At 41.5% G+C, this 15,461-nt stretch overlaps 4 protein-coding genes across 22 annotated transcripts in view; 3 read left to right on the top strand and 1 right to left on the bottom strand.

Annotated features, from left to right (window-relative positions):
• Positions 1–1,467, top strand: part of LOC105831332 (collagen alpha chain CG42342) — a 149,531-nt gene extending 148,064 nt beyond the window's left edge. For 10 of the 14 annotated variants that reach the window (XM_036289323.1, XM_036289320.1, XM_036289326.1 and 7 more), the window contains 2 exons: positions 301–575; positions 1,281–1,467. In XM_036289323.1, coding sequence (XP_036145216.1) covers positions 301–426 — 126 coding nt within the window. In that variant the 3' untranslated portion in view covers positions 427–575; positions 1,281–1,467. The remainder of the gene's footprint in view (positions 1–300; positions 576–1,280) is intronic. The other 4 variants (XM_036289327.1, XM_036289321.1, XM_036289330.1 and 1 more) reach the window with 2 other exon arrangements.
• LOC105831336 (putative peptidyl-tRNA hydrolase PTRHD1) overlaps positions 1–6,090 on the bottom strand; it is a 78,387-nt gene extending 72,297 nt beyond the window's left edge. For 2 of the 6 annotated variants that reach the window (XR_004964008.1, XM_036289313.1), the window contains exon 1: positions 5,120–6,090. Coding sequence is in view for 4 of the 6 variants with exons in the window: in XM_012671393.3 (XP_012526847.1) it covers positions 3,590–3,760; positions 4,208–4,393 (357 nt within the window). In the remaining 2 variants the exon portion in view is untranslated. The other 4 variants (XM_012671392.3, XM_036289315.1, XM_036289314.1 and 1 more) reach the window with 3 other exon arrangements.
• A 3-nt stretch (positions 6,091–6,093) lies between these two features.
• On the top strand, positions 6,094–11,009 carry LOC105831335 (peroxiredoxin 1). Its single transcript, XM_012671391.3, has 4 exons — positions 6,094–6,221; positions 9,608–9,763; positions 10,196–10,504; positions 10,661–11,009. The coding sequence occupies exons 2-4, from the start codon at positions 9,630–9,632 to the stop codon at positions 10,803–10,805; spliced, it is 588 nt and encodes a 195-aa protein (XP_012526845.1). The 5' UTR covers positions 6,094–6,221; positions 9,608–9,629; the 3' UTR covers positions 10,806–11,009.
• A 151-nt stretch (positions 11,010–11,160) lies between these two features.
• Positions 11,161–15,390, top strand: LOC105831334 (synaptic vesicle glycoprotein 2B). The gene is made up of 8 exons (XM_036289332.1): positions 11,161–12,222; positions 12,539–12,660; positions 13,164–13,402; positions 13,723–13,886; positions 14,244–14,488; positions 14,771–14,930; positions 15,063–15,178; positions 15,241–15,390. Exons 1-8 carry the CDS (start codon positions 12,062–12,064, stop codon positions 15,297–15,299), a joined length of 1,266 nt encoding a protein of 421 aa, XP_036145225.1. The 5' UTR covers positions 11,161–12,061; the 3' UTR covers positions 15,300–15,390.
• The last annotated feature ends 71 nt before the right edge of the window (positions 15,391–15,461 follow it).

Raw genomic sequence — 15,461 nt, 5'->3', positions numbered from 1 at the left:
AATTATTTTGTAGTTCGATTAGAGATACAGAACGAAGGGATGCCTTCCGTGGATTTTGTATTAATCGATTAATTGAGCTTCCGCGCGTATTATTCAGCAAAACCGTACCTTCTGCAGCGAACAAAAACCACGGATCCGCGCTCTTCGCTAGTTATTGTGTGTGCGGGGGGGGGGGGGGAGGAGGGTTATAATAATAACGCAGACTAATAGTCCACTAACGAACGCGGGATAAAGGAGGCTAGAGGGGGAGAGTAAAAAAGTGGTGTCGGGGTACGCTTGGATTCTGGTGTGTGTGCTTAGCAGGATATCACGAGCACGTCCACGCCGGCGAACGAGGGTCCCGAGCCCGCGGAGACGGATTACGAGGAGCCGGAGGACGAGTACGAGGACTATACGGACCCGAACGGGAACCTAGCCGAGCAATAATGCTCGTTTTTGTGCGCCGCCCGATAATAACTACCGACAACTACCACCAATACCAACACCACCATCATCATCATCACCATCACTACCACCACCACTGCCACCCTCATCACTCGTCTCACCCCGTCTTCTCCCAAACTAACGTGGTCCCGGTAATTGCGATTCCCGTGTTAATACTAACGCAATACGATGCTCGCTGCCGACAGCTTGGTCTCGCATCGAGATCCTATTTGCGCTCGCTGCTTCCTAATGCGATACCTATTGGTTGCGATACCGAGGACGCGACGCTGCTTAATGTATGCGCTTGATGCCTAGCGGAATTTGTCATGCGAGTAGAATTGCCAGAATCTATCGCAGATCTATACCCCTTAGGTATATCCTTTACATTTTTTATCTGCCATACTAACTTATTCATGAACTTTCACGTTACACGTTATTTATCTCCATGGTCAAACAACGGATCTTTAAGTTCTATTAACTATTATAGAAATGCACGTGTATGTAACTATATTAAATCTACTGTTTGTAAATAGAGAAATTAATGAGAGCATTGCTTAACAACTCGTTTCTAACTTATGGTTTCATCTATCTGTTCACGTACCACCCGTTCCGCTTGCGCGCTCTGTGTTTCTCTCCTTCACACACCGATCTTCTGTACATCCCGCGAGATTCAAGCTGGCCAAGGCTCTCGAAAAGATTTTCTAGAAATCTAATGCAGCTTCTGTGTCTTGCGCCCGTTGGACGCGTCGAGACGATTTCATCCGGGAATAAATGAGCTTGCTTGTGCGAAGAATAATAACAATTCCCGTTCACAAAAGGAAACGATCGATGACGCGCCTTTCCGTTTTGCTTTGCAGCCGAGGATCAACATCCTGCGCCAGTGGCTGGAGGAGGAGGCGGAGAAGGAGGACGGGGAGGAGGAGGAGAACGAGCGGCAGTGATGTTGCAAGGACAATAGCGCATTTTTTTCATAAGGACTTCTGTATATCCTCCCGTTCCCGCCTCCGTCTCGTTGCGACCGCGTTTTATGAAAAAGAAAAGAAACAAAAAATATATATATATATACATATTATATATATATACGCCAAAATAATCATCTTGCCATCGAGAGTGTTGTAAATATGTGTACTTACAGTGTCTAGCGTCCGCAGTGCGTGTACATAAAGTAATTAGAGCTTACTGCGAATCTACGATCGTGTCGCGACGACGTCGATCGGCCGGTACGGTTACGGCCCATTAGACATCGCATACTACAATACAATACAATATAATACATACGCACATATATATAATACGTGCATGCATACGACAAAGGTATACGGTGACGGATCCGGCGGAGATCGATTGACCTCCGGTATTCGTGCGCAAGAAGAAGGGACGGGGAAAAGAGAGAGAGAGAGAGAGAGAGAGAGGGAGAGGGAGGACTCCTCTTCCGGGTGAACTCACGACGACGATCCTCGTCGCGCGGAAGAAAGAAGCGTCGTCGCGTCCATCCAGGACATCGCGAGGACACACGCTTCGGGACACAAACGGACGAAGGGGATAATCCGGGAGAAGAATCGCAGTGCGGAGAGGAGCGCGCGAAGAGGATCTTCGTATCTCGTGGATGGATCGAGCGTGACGAAGCGAGAGGATGGGGGAAGGAGACTCGAATCCCGCTCGACGAGCCGCGGAAAGGACCGGGAGACACACACTCTCTCTCTCTCTCTCTCTCTCTCTTTCTCTTCTCTCTCTCTCTCTCTCTCTCTCTTTCTCTTTCCATTCGGATTTGAAGGAGTCATGAGAGCGAGGAGAGCGGGAAAAATCGCGACGACGGGATTAGCTCTTTAGCCGCGGCCTGGAGCGCGCTAGTCTCGAGTCATCTTCCTCTTACGTTTTTTTCCCCCATCTTTTAAACGAAATTTCTTCTATTTTTCCGCGTGAGCGTAGAGGACTTGTCCGTGTCGAGATTCCTTGAAAAACTCCCCGCGTTTCATCACGCGGTTCGCGCGGTCAGGTCGCCGTTTCGGCTAATCCCGCGGGAGAGACTTACGGAGGAGCTTCGCCGTACTTTTTACAGGCGAAGAAGCCCGGCAGACTCGCACAGATGAAAGAGAGAGAGAGAGAGAGGAAACTTTTTGATACGATTAGCTGATTAGTGGCGCGCCGTCCCGCTAGGTTACTCCCGTCTAGATTAGAATCGTGCGAGAAAAGATAAAAAAAAGAAGGGGAAGGGGAGGCAGAACTCGTCCGTCGTCCATCCTGACGAATGGTAGAATAAAAATCGAATGCGTATGTCTTCTCGGTGTCTGAAAAATATCGGACTGTGCCACGGCGACGTCTCGCAGCTCTGTGTTCTTCTCTCTTTTTCCTCCATCTTCCTCGGATACTCGCAGCCCCGTTTCCTTCACGCGCGCGCAAATATTTTCCATACGTCGAGGCGACGACGTCGCGCTCGTGGGGAGAGAGAGAAAAAAAAGAAGGGAAAAACGAGGAAGATAAAGAAGACAGAGCCAGAGGTGTTGCCCGTTGCAGTATCGACGTTCAGAGACGCGATATGCTTATCTCCGGCGCATTGATCTTCCCTCCTCCTCTCACTCGAACAGAGTAAAATAAATATAAACGGCATTCTCCTCCGCGTGAGTTAGTTATTTGTCTCGGCGCGGGTCCCGGAGAGTCGTATCTTGTCTGTAGAGCCTCTCGGAGCTCTGTCGGATCTTTCGGTTATCGCGATATTCGATCCACTCGGCCGCGCAATCTCGCATGTGTGTTTTGCCCGATTAAGAGTTTTCGGTGACCCCTTTTCGGCTAGAGACGGCTAGATTCTTTCAGAAGCGCGGCCCCGAGAGGATTAACCCTTAAGACATCATGCAAAAAGAGGTATCTACGTGACACGATCACGAGCGTCTCGCATCCGATCACTTCATTTAAAAGGAATTTCTAAAAAAAAAAAAGTCACGAATATACCTTCGAGTGTCCAGCACAGCTGTGCTCCATTTTGAAAGATAAAAAATCCTAAAATGTAAATAAGTACAATAGAAAATGATTGGACACGAGTTACACGTGATCGTGGCTCGAAGGGTAGATGGTTTTTTTTTTTTGGATTCGGTGTAACGTAGGGAGGCAACTCCACGAGACGTTCCGTGTCCTTTATCGTATCGGCATTTATTGCGGTTTACATATCCCGTCATGTTTTGAGCAACTTGAACTTCTTGAAGTACGGCTGCACCACGTCCTTGGGGTAGGGCTTCGTCGCCAGGCACGTCGCGATGTTCTCGGGCTGTTCCACCCACAGCTTGTACTGAATGCCGTCGTCACCCAGTTTCGCGCACAGCGCCTCAAGGCCGGCTTCATCGGCCTATTATTCATACCTCGTGATTTCTGGCCGCTTCGCTCGGGGTGGCACGAGAACGATTTGTCTCGGCGAACCGTGCATTCTTACGGCGATCGAAATATTTTCACACGCACACGCGGAATAACAATTTAATCCTGCTTGTTCCTGTACATTATTATACCGTTTGAGAGAGCCGATGCGTTCAGAAAAATATTCTACAAATAAAAATTTTCATGAAAATCCTGTCACATTAACAGACGAAGTTATCAAGTGCGACGAAAAAAAATTTTTTAATTGAGAATCCGTACTTTTTTTCGCTTCTTCTTAATTTAAAAGAAGAATATCGAGTACAAATTATAGAACAGAATGAAAAAAAGGTGAACGTAATCCGAAAACGGAATCGGCAGGATTAAAGTTGATTCTCCCTGTGCACGCATCCCCCGGCGCGTAGCGGACGCCGCCGATACTCACTTCGAGGACCACCTTGTGCATGTTGTCCAAGTCTGCGAGGTAGGCCTGCGTGTGGGCGTCACTGTAGAAGAGATGGGTAACGGCGGTGCACGCGTGACACGCCTGGGCGACCACGGCGCCCAGCGGCCACCCCATTGTCCTCGCGAGATCTCCCCGCACCACCACGTACTGAATTAGCCCGGACATAATTTACGGCGAGCGAAGAGAGAGAGGATCCGTCTACCTAGACACTCCTTGGGGGGGAAAAAAAGAAAAACAATCTCAAGGCGGAGTCTTCGGGAAGAACGGAGGAGAAAGGGCGCGCGAGAAGAGGAAGAATAAATAAAAAAATCCACCCTCCCCCTTCATCCCTCCCAGGTTTCGATTAATTATTATTAGTAAGTGCCAAAAAGTATATATTATCATTCTTACTACAGATAAGAGGTATAACGCACACGCAGATGTATTCGCGCGTGTTATTTATGTATCGGAAAAAAAAAAAACATTGTGTATCCCCGCCCGGGATCTTTTCGCGCGCGCGCGCGCGAAACAATTAAATAATGTTCGCTACAAGCATCGTTCCTTCGATGTCGCGGCATAAAACGGCGAAAGATGTATTATTTATACAGATTGTTGTTAATTAAAGACAAATAACGCCTGAAATAATTAGCACGTACGACACATTATGATTTACGAGACGGCGATTTATTCACACCCCGACTCTTGTTCTTCTCTTTGCTGTCTTTTATTATTATTATCATTATCATCAAGTTTTCCTTCATTAGCATCTTTTTACGTGAAATGATTGCGGCGCGTTACAGATAAAACGCGCTAATTCATGTAAGGAGAAAGGAAAACAGACGGGTTTTTAAAAATACAAAATAGAAACAAATTAAATAAAGAACTGCACGGCGACGGGAAAGCAGAACTTACCTTTGAGCGATAACTGAGTTTCCGGTAACAGTAGCGTCCGCCGAGAGGTTAGCTGCCGTTAACCGCACGAGAAATACAATATTTCTTCGAACGATACAAAATCCCGGAGAGCACGCGATTAGAAAACGTAATCGTACGCGATCTGACTGTGATCGAGTAAATTCCGAGTAAAAGTGACTAACTCTACTGCAATTGTTTTAACGTATACATGCCACCGCATCTGTGCCGCCGTCTGCCCGATACTCTCTCGGTAGGTAAACATCAGTGCGGCCAACCTGAGAAGATTCATTCTCCCAGCTCTCCCGCGGCACCAGACGTTCTCGCGTTTCATACGTCGACCGAAGGAAGTTAATCTAGAGATTTTTTTTTTTAACCTAATGATTTAATTTTTTTTATTTCTCTGAAAAGAATAGAAAAAGGTCACCAATACTGGCTCATCATACTTTGTTTTTGAGACGTAAAACAAATGCAAGTGTCTTTTATCAGACAATTCTTATAATGTTTCATATTTTGTAATGACAAATAAACGTCTGAGAAATCCCCAAAACTAACGTGATAGGCTAATACAGTTTCCTTCTCTTTTTCTTTAACATAAATCATTTATACAAAATATTTACCAATGGTTAATTAATTTATGTAAGGTTTTCTAAGAAATAAACTTTTGCACGAATATTTATTAAATTTTTTTAAATTATATAGTACATACAAAGATTTCATTTAATTCGTAATTTCATTGAATTTGTAAATATTATGTACTACAAAACGATTTTACATAATTAATCGAAAGCAAACATAAATAAAACTTTTAAACTAATAAGAAAATTGTATTCAATTTTCGCGGGCGTTCGAAAAAAAAGGAAAAAGAAGCGAACCGGGTGCACAAAGTGCAAACGAACATATTCCCAAGTTCACGTGGTGGAACGGAAGCTGACCGCTAGATGTCGCGACGATCCCCCGACGCTGCTCGACTTGTTCGCGCGTATATATATGCAGCGGTCGATACCAAAAGGTTCTCAGAGACCGGTCGCCGGCGAGTTCCCGTTTCCTTCTCGTTCGTTCTCATTGCGCCTTTCGCAGTTTTCTACGAGGAAGCCCACACCAGGTAACCGTCACCATTTCCAAATCGCTAGTCCACCGCATGTCGCGATTTCCGACGGAATCGACATTTCGCGAGCGACGCGGACGACGCCGTTGTGAGATCCGCCCCAGTTGCCGGGCGGCCTTCTTTTGTTCCGAAACTAACGGTCGAAATCTAGCGACATCGTCGAACGACGACACCCCGGCGTAGCCATAACGTGTTATTTTGATCGAAGCTCGGCGGGAGGGTCGTGAAAATGACTTACGTAATTCGGAAGTTCCGCCCTCCTACGCATGGTACAGTTTCGCGATCCTATGTGACGTGAATTGCGCTCTATTTCACGAGACCACCGAAGGTCATCGAAAGAGAGAGAGAGAGAAAGAGAGGATGAGAAGTAGGGACGGAGAGAATTCGAGATTGTCACTATTCGCGTGTTGTGACGAAACGAGTCGTTTGCTCCTCCCGTCGAAACGGCAACGCAATTAATCTCGAGGGAACCCGATCGTCCACTCTGAACGAGTATCACCGGCGGCGAGATTTCGGTAGAAGGTTCGGGAAGGACACGTGTACCATTTTTATCGACTTTGCCTTGAAAAAAATAAACCGAAAGCAACGCTGTAATCCCGCCGTGGAATTGCACGTCGCATCGTTTCCGTTCATGATCAAAATTATCTTCAAATCGTCCCCACCCCGTAATAAATTTATCTCATTTGCAAGCCTATTGTAGGGCACACGAGGAGGAACGTTGGACATTAGAATTTTAAAATCAGCTTTTTTAGAGCATACAACGCACAACGGATACGAATAAGACGTGAGGCACAAATAAATATGTCGCAAACAGCGTAACGTATTATTTAATTTAGAATGTTCAATGAAGAAACTGATTTTAAATCTCCAATTTCCATTCTTAATATTCCGATATATTCCTACATTTTGGAGGACCTAACTCTTAAAGTGTCGTTATCTTTTTTTTTTTAGCGGCGGGTTTTCTATCGTATATATTAAACCGCAACGATGTAAGCGATAACGAAACTGACGTCGAGAGTCACAGAATAAATGTATATCTTCCTCTTTTTTTTGTAGTTTTTTTTAACAAATCGGAAGAATTTAGAATTCTCGCGGCGAGTTGCGACGCTATCGTTTTTCTTAGAAACATTTACGTAACAGAACCGACATCGATATGGAATTCATGACTTATCTTTTTTTCTTTTGAGATTTCCGCTTTCGATCGTTGCACAAATTAACGCAATTTGACTCACTCCCGGCGTTCCACGGAACGGTGATTCAATGTCAATTGCGAGCTCGCCGGCACGCATTGCGTATGGATTTATGCGCGGTAATCTCCGTCAGCTGTAACGTATAGTGAGTTACCGAAACAATTACCAGCAGATTAGCCGCATTGTCTCTCGTGAGAATTTTTCATAGCGCTGTTATAGGAAACAATTGTAAATGTCTAATGAGATTTTAACGGAGATTCTAACGTGGAGAGAGCAACGAGTCGATTTTGAAATTAAATATCCGATTACACGTTACATTACGTATAAATTTATTATATTAATTTTCGTAATGAATTTTAATGTCACATTAATTTTGGTACTAAATATAATTACACGTTGTATTGTATGCAGTGCAATCGATTACATTTACACAGTTACATTGTAATATTTATTACATTGTTTACTCTCGAGAAAGAAATGTTTGATTTTAAGATATTAAAAAAATATTTTATTTCCATTTTTTTAAATACTTAAAAATGTTTTAGTGTTGAACGGTACAGATTAAAAATTAAAAACAGGCCTTATTCTTTAAATTACTTCAACCAGAGTTTAATTAGCGACATTCAGTAAAAGAGTTTTTGTGTAAAACGAATTCTTCTGTTCGGCATTGTGTCGGTTAAACGCCGGTTTAAAGTAATATTTCAATACGTCGAAGTGCGAGAAAAGATAATTGCCTCCAAACTCTAAGCGTCAAACAAAGTTTTAACATTGTTTAGCGCACACGTGTTGTTATGATTCAATACGACTCTTCGTTGCATACAGGAGCAAAAATTTATATTCCGCGGAACTAGACTTCTTTACGATTTTCTTTTTTCTTCAAGCTGAAATATATGGAATGCAAGGTTGCGGTTGTCGTCGAGTGCGCCATCACAGACGGAATTACGGAGCTCGTGGAACGGAGTCGTCTAACAAAGGAAAGTTCCGCCATAATGCGAGGTCGTCCGAGCGATTAGGCGAAGTGTCCCTTTCAGTACCTCTGCGCGAAGCCACTTTACAAACGTAGCTTTTCCTCGCGCGACTCCTTTGTACGTTTGTCGTTCCTTTCTTTCCCCCTTTTATTATTATTATTATTATTATTATAAAACCTCGGCTTACATACATATGCCTTGACCGTTGCGCAATCCCACCTGGCGTCCCAATTCAATCGATTCCTCGTATCGATTTCCCCACCGGAAAATACTGAATCCAATTTCCCGGCAGGCATCACATCCTAACTGTTGCGCTATCGAAATTTAGGAATTGTCGAGTTAATCCTTAGTATTAATTTATGCAAATCACGCGGAAAGTTCCATGCGGAATAAAAAAAAAAAAAAAATTTGGTGCCAGAGATACCGCGTCACCGATTGATAATAAAACTATTTATGCATTAGCTATTTATAAAGTTCACTTTATACATCTTCGTATCTTTCTCCGAGATTCGTTAAAATTTATTTACCTGCCACCGACAAATAAATTCGGCATGCGTTATCAATCAATTCCGAATTCGTCGTTAATTCCTGCGTCATCGGTCATCGCATTTCTCTCGTTCGCGTTTCATTTGTCCCGTCCCCGTTGCGATTGACATTTTAATATTTATTGGCTTGTCATCCGCATAACCAACAGAGAGATAACGGCGTGCCGTGCGCGTGCGAACAGCGGCACGGTATAATGGTGTGATAAAAGTCGATACACGCCAAATACACGCGGGGATCTTTACATAAGTTATCGTTAAACAAACGTTTAGCCAAGTTGACGGCGCTTATCGCGCAAACCCACTCGCGTGCTAAGTGCTGACCTAACGTCGTTGATTACACTTGCGAATTATTTAATCTTAAGTACGTCGGCGAGACGTAAGATATACATCTTTTTCGCTATCTATGTATGGCCCGTGAAATGCTTATCGTCGCGCGGTCCGCAGAAACTCGCGCATACTTCCGGATTTCAAGGCCGCATCCTCGCCGAGAACAGGTGACAACGGCTGATGCTAATCGCTCGGATTCCCCGCGCGATAACGAAGGAAGCTCCGAATGGGCCATCGAAATTCTCACGTTCATGTCATAGACGTGGATTCGTTGCGAAGCTTGCGAGAGTAGAGATTTTTTGTACAATGATTCATTGGAAATGAGACATTGATAATTGTATTCTCGGTTGCAGCGATAAAACGACAAAAGCAGCCATGCCAGTGCCTCAGCTCCAGAAACCGGCGCCCGCTTTCTCCGGCACCGCCGTCGTGAACGGACAATTCAAGGAAATCAAGCTCTCCGACTACAAGGGCAAATATGTTGTGCTCTTCTTCTACCCGTTGGACTTGTAAGCACATTGCTCTCGTATCTTTTCATAGGCGGGATATAACGAGACGGAGTTATGAAATTCTCGATTGCTGTTACACAAGAAGTGCTGTTGTTTAGCATCTACAAGTACAAGTACACTCGACTCTCAGCACAATACATTTGAAACGATAACAAAGAAAGATACGTGTTCTATATTCTGAGAGAGAAAGCAGATCCACGTTTTAAAATCTACACTGCTAGTCTACGTCAAGCGATTTGTATTTTGTTTATCTTAATTATAATAATTGATTGATAAATTTATCAAGGGAATACTTGAATTCCGAGAGATTTATATTTGTGGAGAATAAAATGTTAAAAAGTTCGTTGTCTCAAAGATTTCGGATGAATAATAAATAGGCAATTTAGATAGTAGGCTGTCACGGGCCGTGATTGCATAATTCTTTTGCCGCAGTACTTTCGTATGCCCGACGGAGATCGTCGCTTTCTCCGACCGGGCGAAGGAGTTCACCGACATCGGCTGCCATGTGATCGCCGCGTCCACCGATTCTCACTTCAGCCATCTCGCCTGGGTGAACACTCCGCGCAAGCAAGGCGGCCTCGGTGAGATGAATATCCCTCTTTTGGCGGACAAGAGCTGCAAGATCGCCCGCGACTACGGTGTGCTCGACGAAGAATCGGGAATTCCCTTCCGTGGGCTTTTTATCATCGACGATAAGCAAAACTTGCGCCAGGTCACCATCAACGACTTGCCCGTGGGAAGGTGAGCATGTTTGATTATTAAAATTGTAGACATTCATAAAAATTTCTTTTGCGTGTATAAATTCCTTCAGAATATATTTTTGAAAGTATTGATCACTGAGTATGATATTGATATTGCCGATAATTCTAATGACTTTATCTTGCAAATTAATTGCAGATCTGTGGACGAGACTTTGCGTCTGGTTCAAGCATTCCAATTCACCGACAAGCACGGCGAGGTTTGTCCAGCCGGTTGGAAACCCGGCAAGAAGACCATGAAGCCCGACGTTGTCGGCTCTCTGGAGTACTTCAAGGATCAATAGACAATAAATTTGTATCAATCTCTCTTTATACTTACTGTTAAGTGCACTCATGTGCACGTGTGTTTATACTCTTTTGCTGCGTACATACTCTACGAGTTTGACACATTCTGTTTCCTACTTAGCATAGTTAGATATACATATCGTGCGATCTTCATACTGAAACATCCGTTTTTAAGTTTAATAAACGGATTTATTTTCTACATATTTTTAAAGAATGTTTTATTACTGAACAAGAATGTTTTATTATTTCATACACGAATCATGAATCATTTGATATCAATACATCAGAATTGCACGTAATTGGCGATACACATCAATCATGATAACGAGTATCGATACGATTAGAAAGTACTGAATGAGCTCAGTGGCACGGAAATCTCGATAGGGAAAATCCTGAATGATTTGAACAGTACTAAAGTCCATGTTGATTCAAATTCAGGTCATTAGCATCTTGTATTCAATGAGTTCTAACAGCCCTAATTATTAATATTTTTTAATTTTTATTTTTCTTTACTCTTCTATTATTATATGTAATTTATAGTAATGTAAAGTCAAAAAATCTGCAAGAGTCAAATTGGCAAATTGCAGAGAACTTCATTTTACGTTCACTATTTGATAATAACCTAATCTACGTTGTTGCGATAAGATTGTCACTATAGCTTCTTCACGTGGCATGAGTGACGATTGCGAAACTGCAATAGCTGAAACAGGTAAGAAGTGAAAAAAATCGACAAAACGAACTGCGTTCTTTCAAAAACTTTATTATTTCAATCTTCATATTAATTATATTTCGGGATGGAAGAAACCTGACTGTAGCGACACAATATGATGTAACTTTGACATTGTATAATAATTATAATATATTTGCATTTGAGAATTAAGATTTCCTAGTTAGAAAAATATCTAAAAGTATATTTTACAAATGCAGGATGGGGTATCTGGCATTATTTCATCGTCACAATATGCGGCTTACTGTCGCTTGCGGAAGCAAGCTCTTCTCTAACTGTTCCCATTATAGCACCGCTATTAGCGTGCGATTTAAAGCTCAATAGAGACCAGGCCACGATGCCCATCGCTACTGTTAATTTCGGTATAAAAAATATATTAAATTACTATCTTAGTGAATCTCGTAACATAATAAAATGTTAATTATAAGATATTAAAATATCTTATAATTTACATCTAGAGAGTCTATGCATAAAAACTGAAATTTATCACGAAGGTTTTATAAATTTTTTAATATTGATCACGTAGGAATGGCAGTAGGTGCCTTTCTATTTGGAACCATGTCAGACATTGCGGGTCGTAAAAAATTGATCCCGGTTATTATGGGCATCATATTTTGTGCCTCCGCTATTCTTTCTTTCGCCCAAGCTAATTTCTTGATAAACTTATCAGTATTCTTGTTAGGACTGGGGTAAGTTTCTATCCTTTCATAAGGAAAATTGATACAACTTAAAAAATTTTATGATGAATTAAAATAATAAATGCGTGCGTGATACATTCACATGTTGGACACATTTGTTAATTTTCTGTTTGCTTGTTACATTAACGTTTATGTTTCATATTTGCAATTCCATTGATCATTTCTGATCACAATTATTTACTTTTCTATGTACGAAAAATATCGTGAATAATCAAATCAAAGTCATATATAATTACACGACAGTGAAAGCGCACATTTAATTTATTATGTAATAATTGCCTTGTTGACGTAGAATTGATATTTGCAGAGTGGCCGGGAATAATATTGTTCTAAGAGTTTATTTCATCGAGTGCCTACCGATGAGAAAGAGAGGAACTTATTTAGCTGTAATCGACATGTTTTGGATGGTCGGCTATTTATCAGCCTTAGGTAATTAAATGATTTTACAAAATAATTCTTTATATAATATTAAATTTATTAAATTTTATGCTCTTTGATCATAATTTTAATTTAATATAATAATTTAGTCTTTCTGTTAAACATTTTATTTCTCTAATATTAAAATTTCGGTTATGGGACGCGTTAAAATTCCATTACAATGAATATAACGGCCAAGCTAAACATTTATGTAAATTATTTTTAAATAAATTATTTTGTAATATCTTTATTTATTTAAAAAATAAAACAACTTTTAAAGATAATCTTATTTTAACATCAACACATTTTAACGTAAATGAAATTTAACAACATTAAGAAAAATTGAGTTATAAATTAATTAAAAAAGAAGCTAATCGATCTATATTTAATCTTGTTCAGTAACAATTGTTTAATGACTGATGTTTGAGTCGCGAAATATTTAAATTTTTAACAATTTTCTCTTGGAGAGAAACATTGTATAGAAAAATTTCAGAGCTACTCCTTTGTTCGAAAAGGCGTTTCCTGGTCCATGATGCCATCCGTCGTACGCATGTTGGGCAAACAATTCCGGCCGAGTTCCTGGCGCGTACTCGCCCTTGTCTGTGGCACGCCGAGCCTGGTGATCGCCTGCATCTCGGCTCTCCTACCGCCGAGTCCTCGGTATTTGTTGCACCGTCGACGAACGAGACAAGCGCTCACGGTTCTTCAACAGATGTACGCCATCAATAATTCGAAGCACGCCGATACCTATCCGGTACTGCGACCCGACGCGCTCTGTCAAAAATATTGTTATTTCCTAGTCCATTTCCAGTTCTCATCTGCTATCGCTCGAGTCTTGATTTTATAGCTCGGTTTGTGGGAAAAAAATGAAAGACGAGCATGAGCAAATGTAGGACAATATAGATAAAAATAGGAAATTTATAATCACAAAAAAAACTTTATTTATAGTTATATGAAAAATGTATATCTTAATTGATTATGTCGCAAATAAATAATCATTTTTCCGCGCTTTTTACAATTGATTTATTGATTTTTTCTAAATTTCTTGTTTCGTAATCGTTTTCCATGTTTCAGATTAGGGATTTAGAAGACTGCGTACGTGCAGACGACGAGGATGAAGCTGACGGTATTCAACGGTACTTCACGAAAACCTGGGAACGACTTCACAGGATACGCAAGCCTCCGTACAAACGTGTGACACTATACGGAATATTGGGATGCCTTCTGCACTTTCCCGGGTAATAAAGAAAGTGTCTGCGCTAAGCTACTTTGGCGAAAATTTTTCTCAGAATTTTTATACGATTCGGAACGCTTTTCAGAAATATTGAAAAAAATTTACATCTCTTCTCAGAATTTTTTTATATATGTGAATTCTACCATATTCTAAGATAAAAAAGAACTTAAGAACTTTTATCAAAAGTTATAAAATTATATACAGAAATTCTGAAATTTATATAAAAATTCTGAGGAAAGATGTAGATCTTGGTATTTCTGAAAGTGTTCCAATGCGCATAAAAATTCTGTGAAAAATTTTGACCAGGGTATATCCATCTCTCCGATTACAAGGAGACTCGACAATGGCAACGATGTTTAAGATTCGCTTGGCTCGCTCTGTGGAACACGCACATTCTCCAGGAAATGGAAAACGATCATGTCGCAATAAGCGGGAACGGCACGTGTAAAGTCGACGTCCAGAGTATGGTGCTGGATTTTTTACGAAACTGCGACGAGGTGAACGGGACCCGTTTCGGGCTGCTCTCATTATTATCGCTGGGCTACGTGTTGGGAGAGACGTTGCTGATCATTGGAATCGATGTCATTGGCAGAAGGCCGTATTTAAGTGAGCGTTTAAACGGCCGCCAAGGATCGTTATCGCTATTAAGACCAAGATGCAAAGTGCATCATTAAACTGAATCTCTTATCGTCTGAATTTTTTACCCGAGATATTTTTCTAAAATTCACAGTTTCTAAATTATCAATTGACTTAAAATTGTTTTTTTATAATCGTAAAGATATACTACTTTGATATTTTTTAAATATAAAATAATACGATAGCTTTTAGTGTGTAGTATATATAAAAATAATATATTTAGTTTAAAAGGATCTCTCTGATTGAGTACAGTATTTTCGGGACTGGTGGGTGGCGTGGCCTCGCTCATACTTATTCTTCGATTGCACCACGCGATTCGTGTAACTCTCTCGTTGATTTTCCTGGCCGCTTACGCTATCGGGCGCACGACGACGTGCGTCTTGCTGCTGGAAAATTATCCCACCGCTCTGAGGTAGGTCGCGCAAAACGGTACGGCCGGCACGTCCTACGGCTAATCTTAGACCATCAGACGCGTTTTCGGGAATCAAATGTTTGCGGACGCGCGACGGTATAAAAATCTCATAGTTTCTGGTACCGGTTCCAGGGGCACGATGATGGGTCTGACGAGGATACTTCCCCACTTGACGGTTTTCGCATTGCAGCTCTTCCTGAGGACGACCTGCCTGCTGAGTATTATCGTCGCGTCGATCAGCTTGATGGGTACGAATAAATTTTGCCGTTTACTTTATAATCTGCTGTAATAAATATCGAATATCTCGCAGGCGCGTCGATCGTGATGCTGCTGGTGCCCGATTTAACCAGATTACCGATGAAAGAATAGTTTACACTTTCGGATATAACAGAGAAGATGTACTTTCTAGAACCACGATTGTATTCTTCTCGAATAAAAAAATCCCATTACGTGCACTTTCCTTTCCTGCGTCTAATTCATTTGTCATTTTTTAATTATGGATTTTTATGAAATTTTATTGATATTTAGAAA

This window comes from Monomorium pharaonis, chromosome 7 (genome assembly GCF_013373865.1).
Source record: "Monomorium pharaonis isolate MP-MQ-018 chromosome 7, ASM1337386v2, whole genome shotgun sequence".
Classification (NCBI taxonomy): Eukaryota; Metazoa; Arthropoda; class Insecta; order Hymenoptera; family Formicidae; genus Monomorium; species Monomorium pharaonis.
Note: the sequence above shows the minus strand (reverse complement) of the source record. Positions and strands in the feature narration are given on the sequence as shown.

Bases quoted from the DNA above. Each gene is read 5' to 3' on its own strand.
- LOC105831335 (XM_012671391.3), top strand. From the start codon at position 9,630: ATGCCAGTGCCTCAGCTCCAGAAACCGGCGCCCGCTTTCTCCGGCACC. The intron at 9,764-10,195 runs GTAAGCACATTG...CTTTTGCCGCAG, and splicing joins TTCTTCTACCCGTTGGACTT to TACTTTCGTATGCCCGACGG. The intron at 10,505-10,660 runs GTGAGCATGTTT...AATTAATTGCAG, and splicing joins AACGACTTGCCCGTGGGAAG to ATCTGTGGACGAGACTTTGC.
- LOC105831334 (XM_036289332.1), top strand. From the start codon at position 12,062: ATGGCAGTAGGTGCCTTTCTATTTGGAACCATGTCAGACATTGCGGGT. The intron at 13,403-13,722 runs GTACTGCGACCC...TCCATGTTTCAG, and splicing joins AGCACGCCGATACCTATCCG to ATTAGGGATTTAGAAGACTG. The intron at 13,887-14,243 runs GTAATAAAGAAA...ACGATGTTTAAG, and splicing joins TGCCTTCTGCACTTTCCCGG to ATTCGCTTGGCTCGCTCTGT.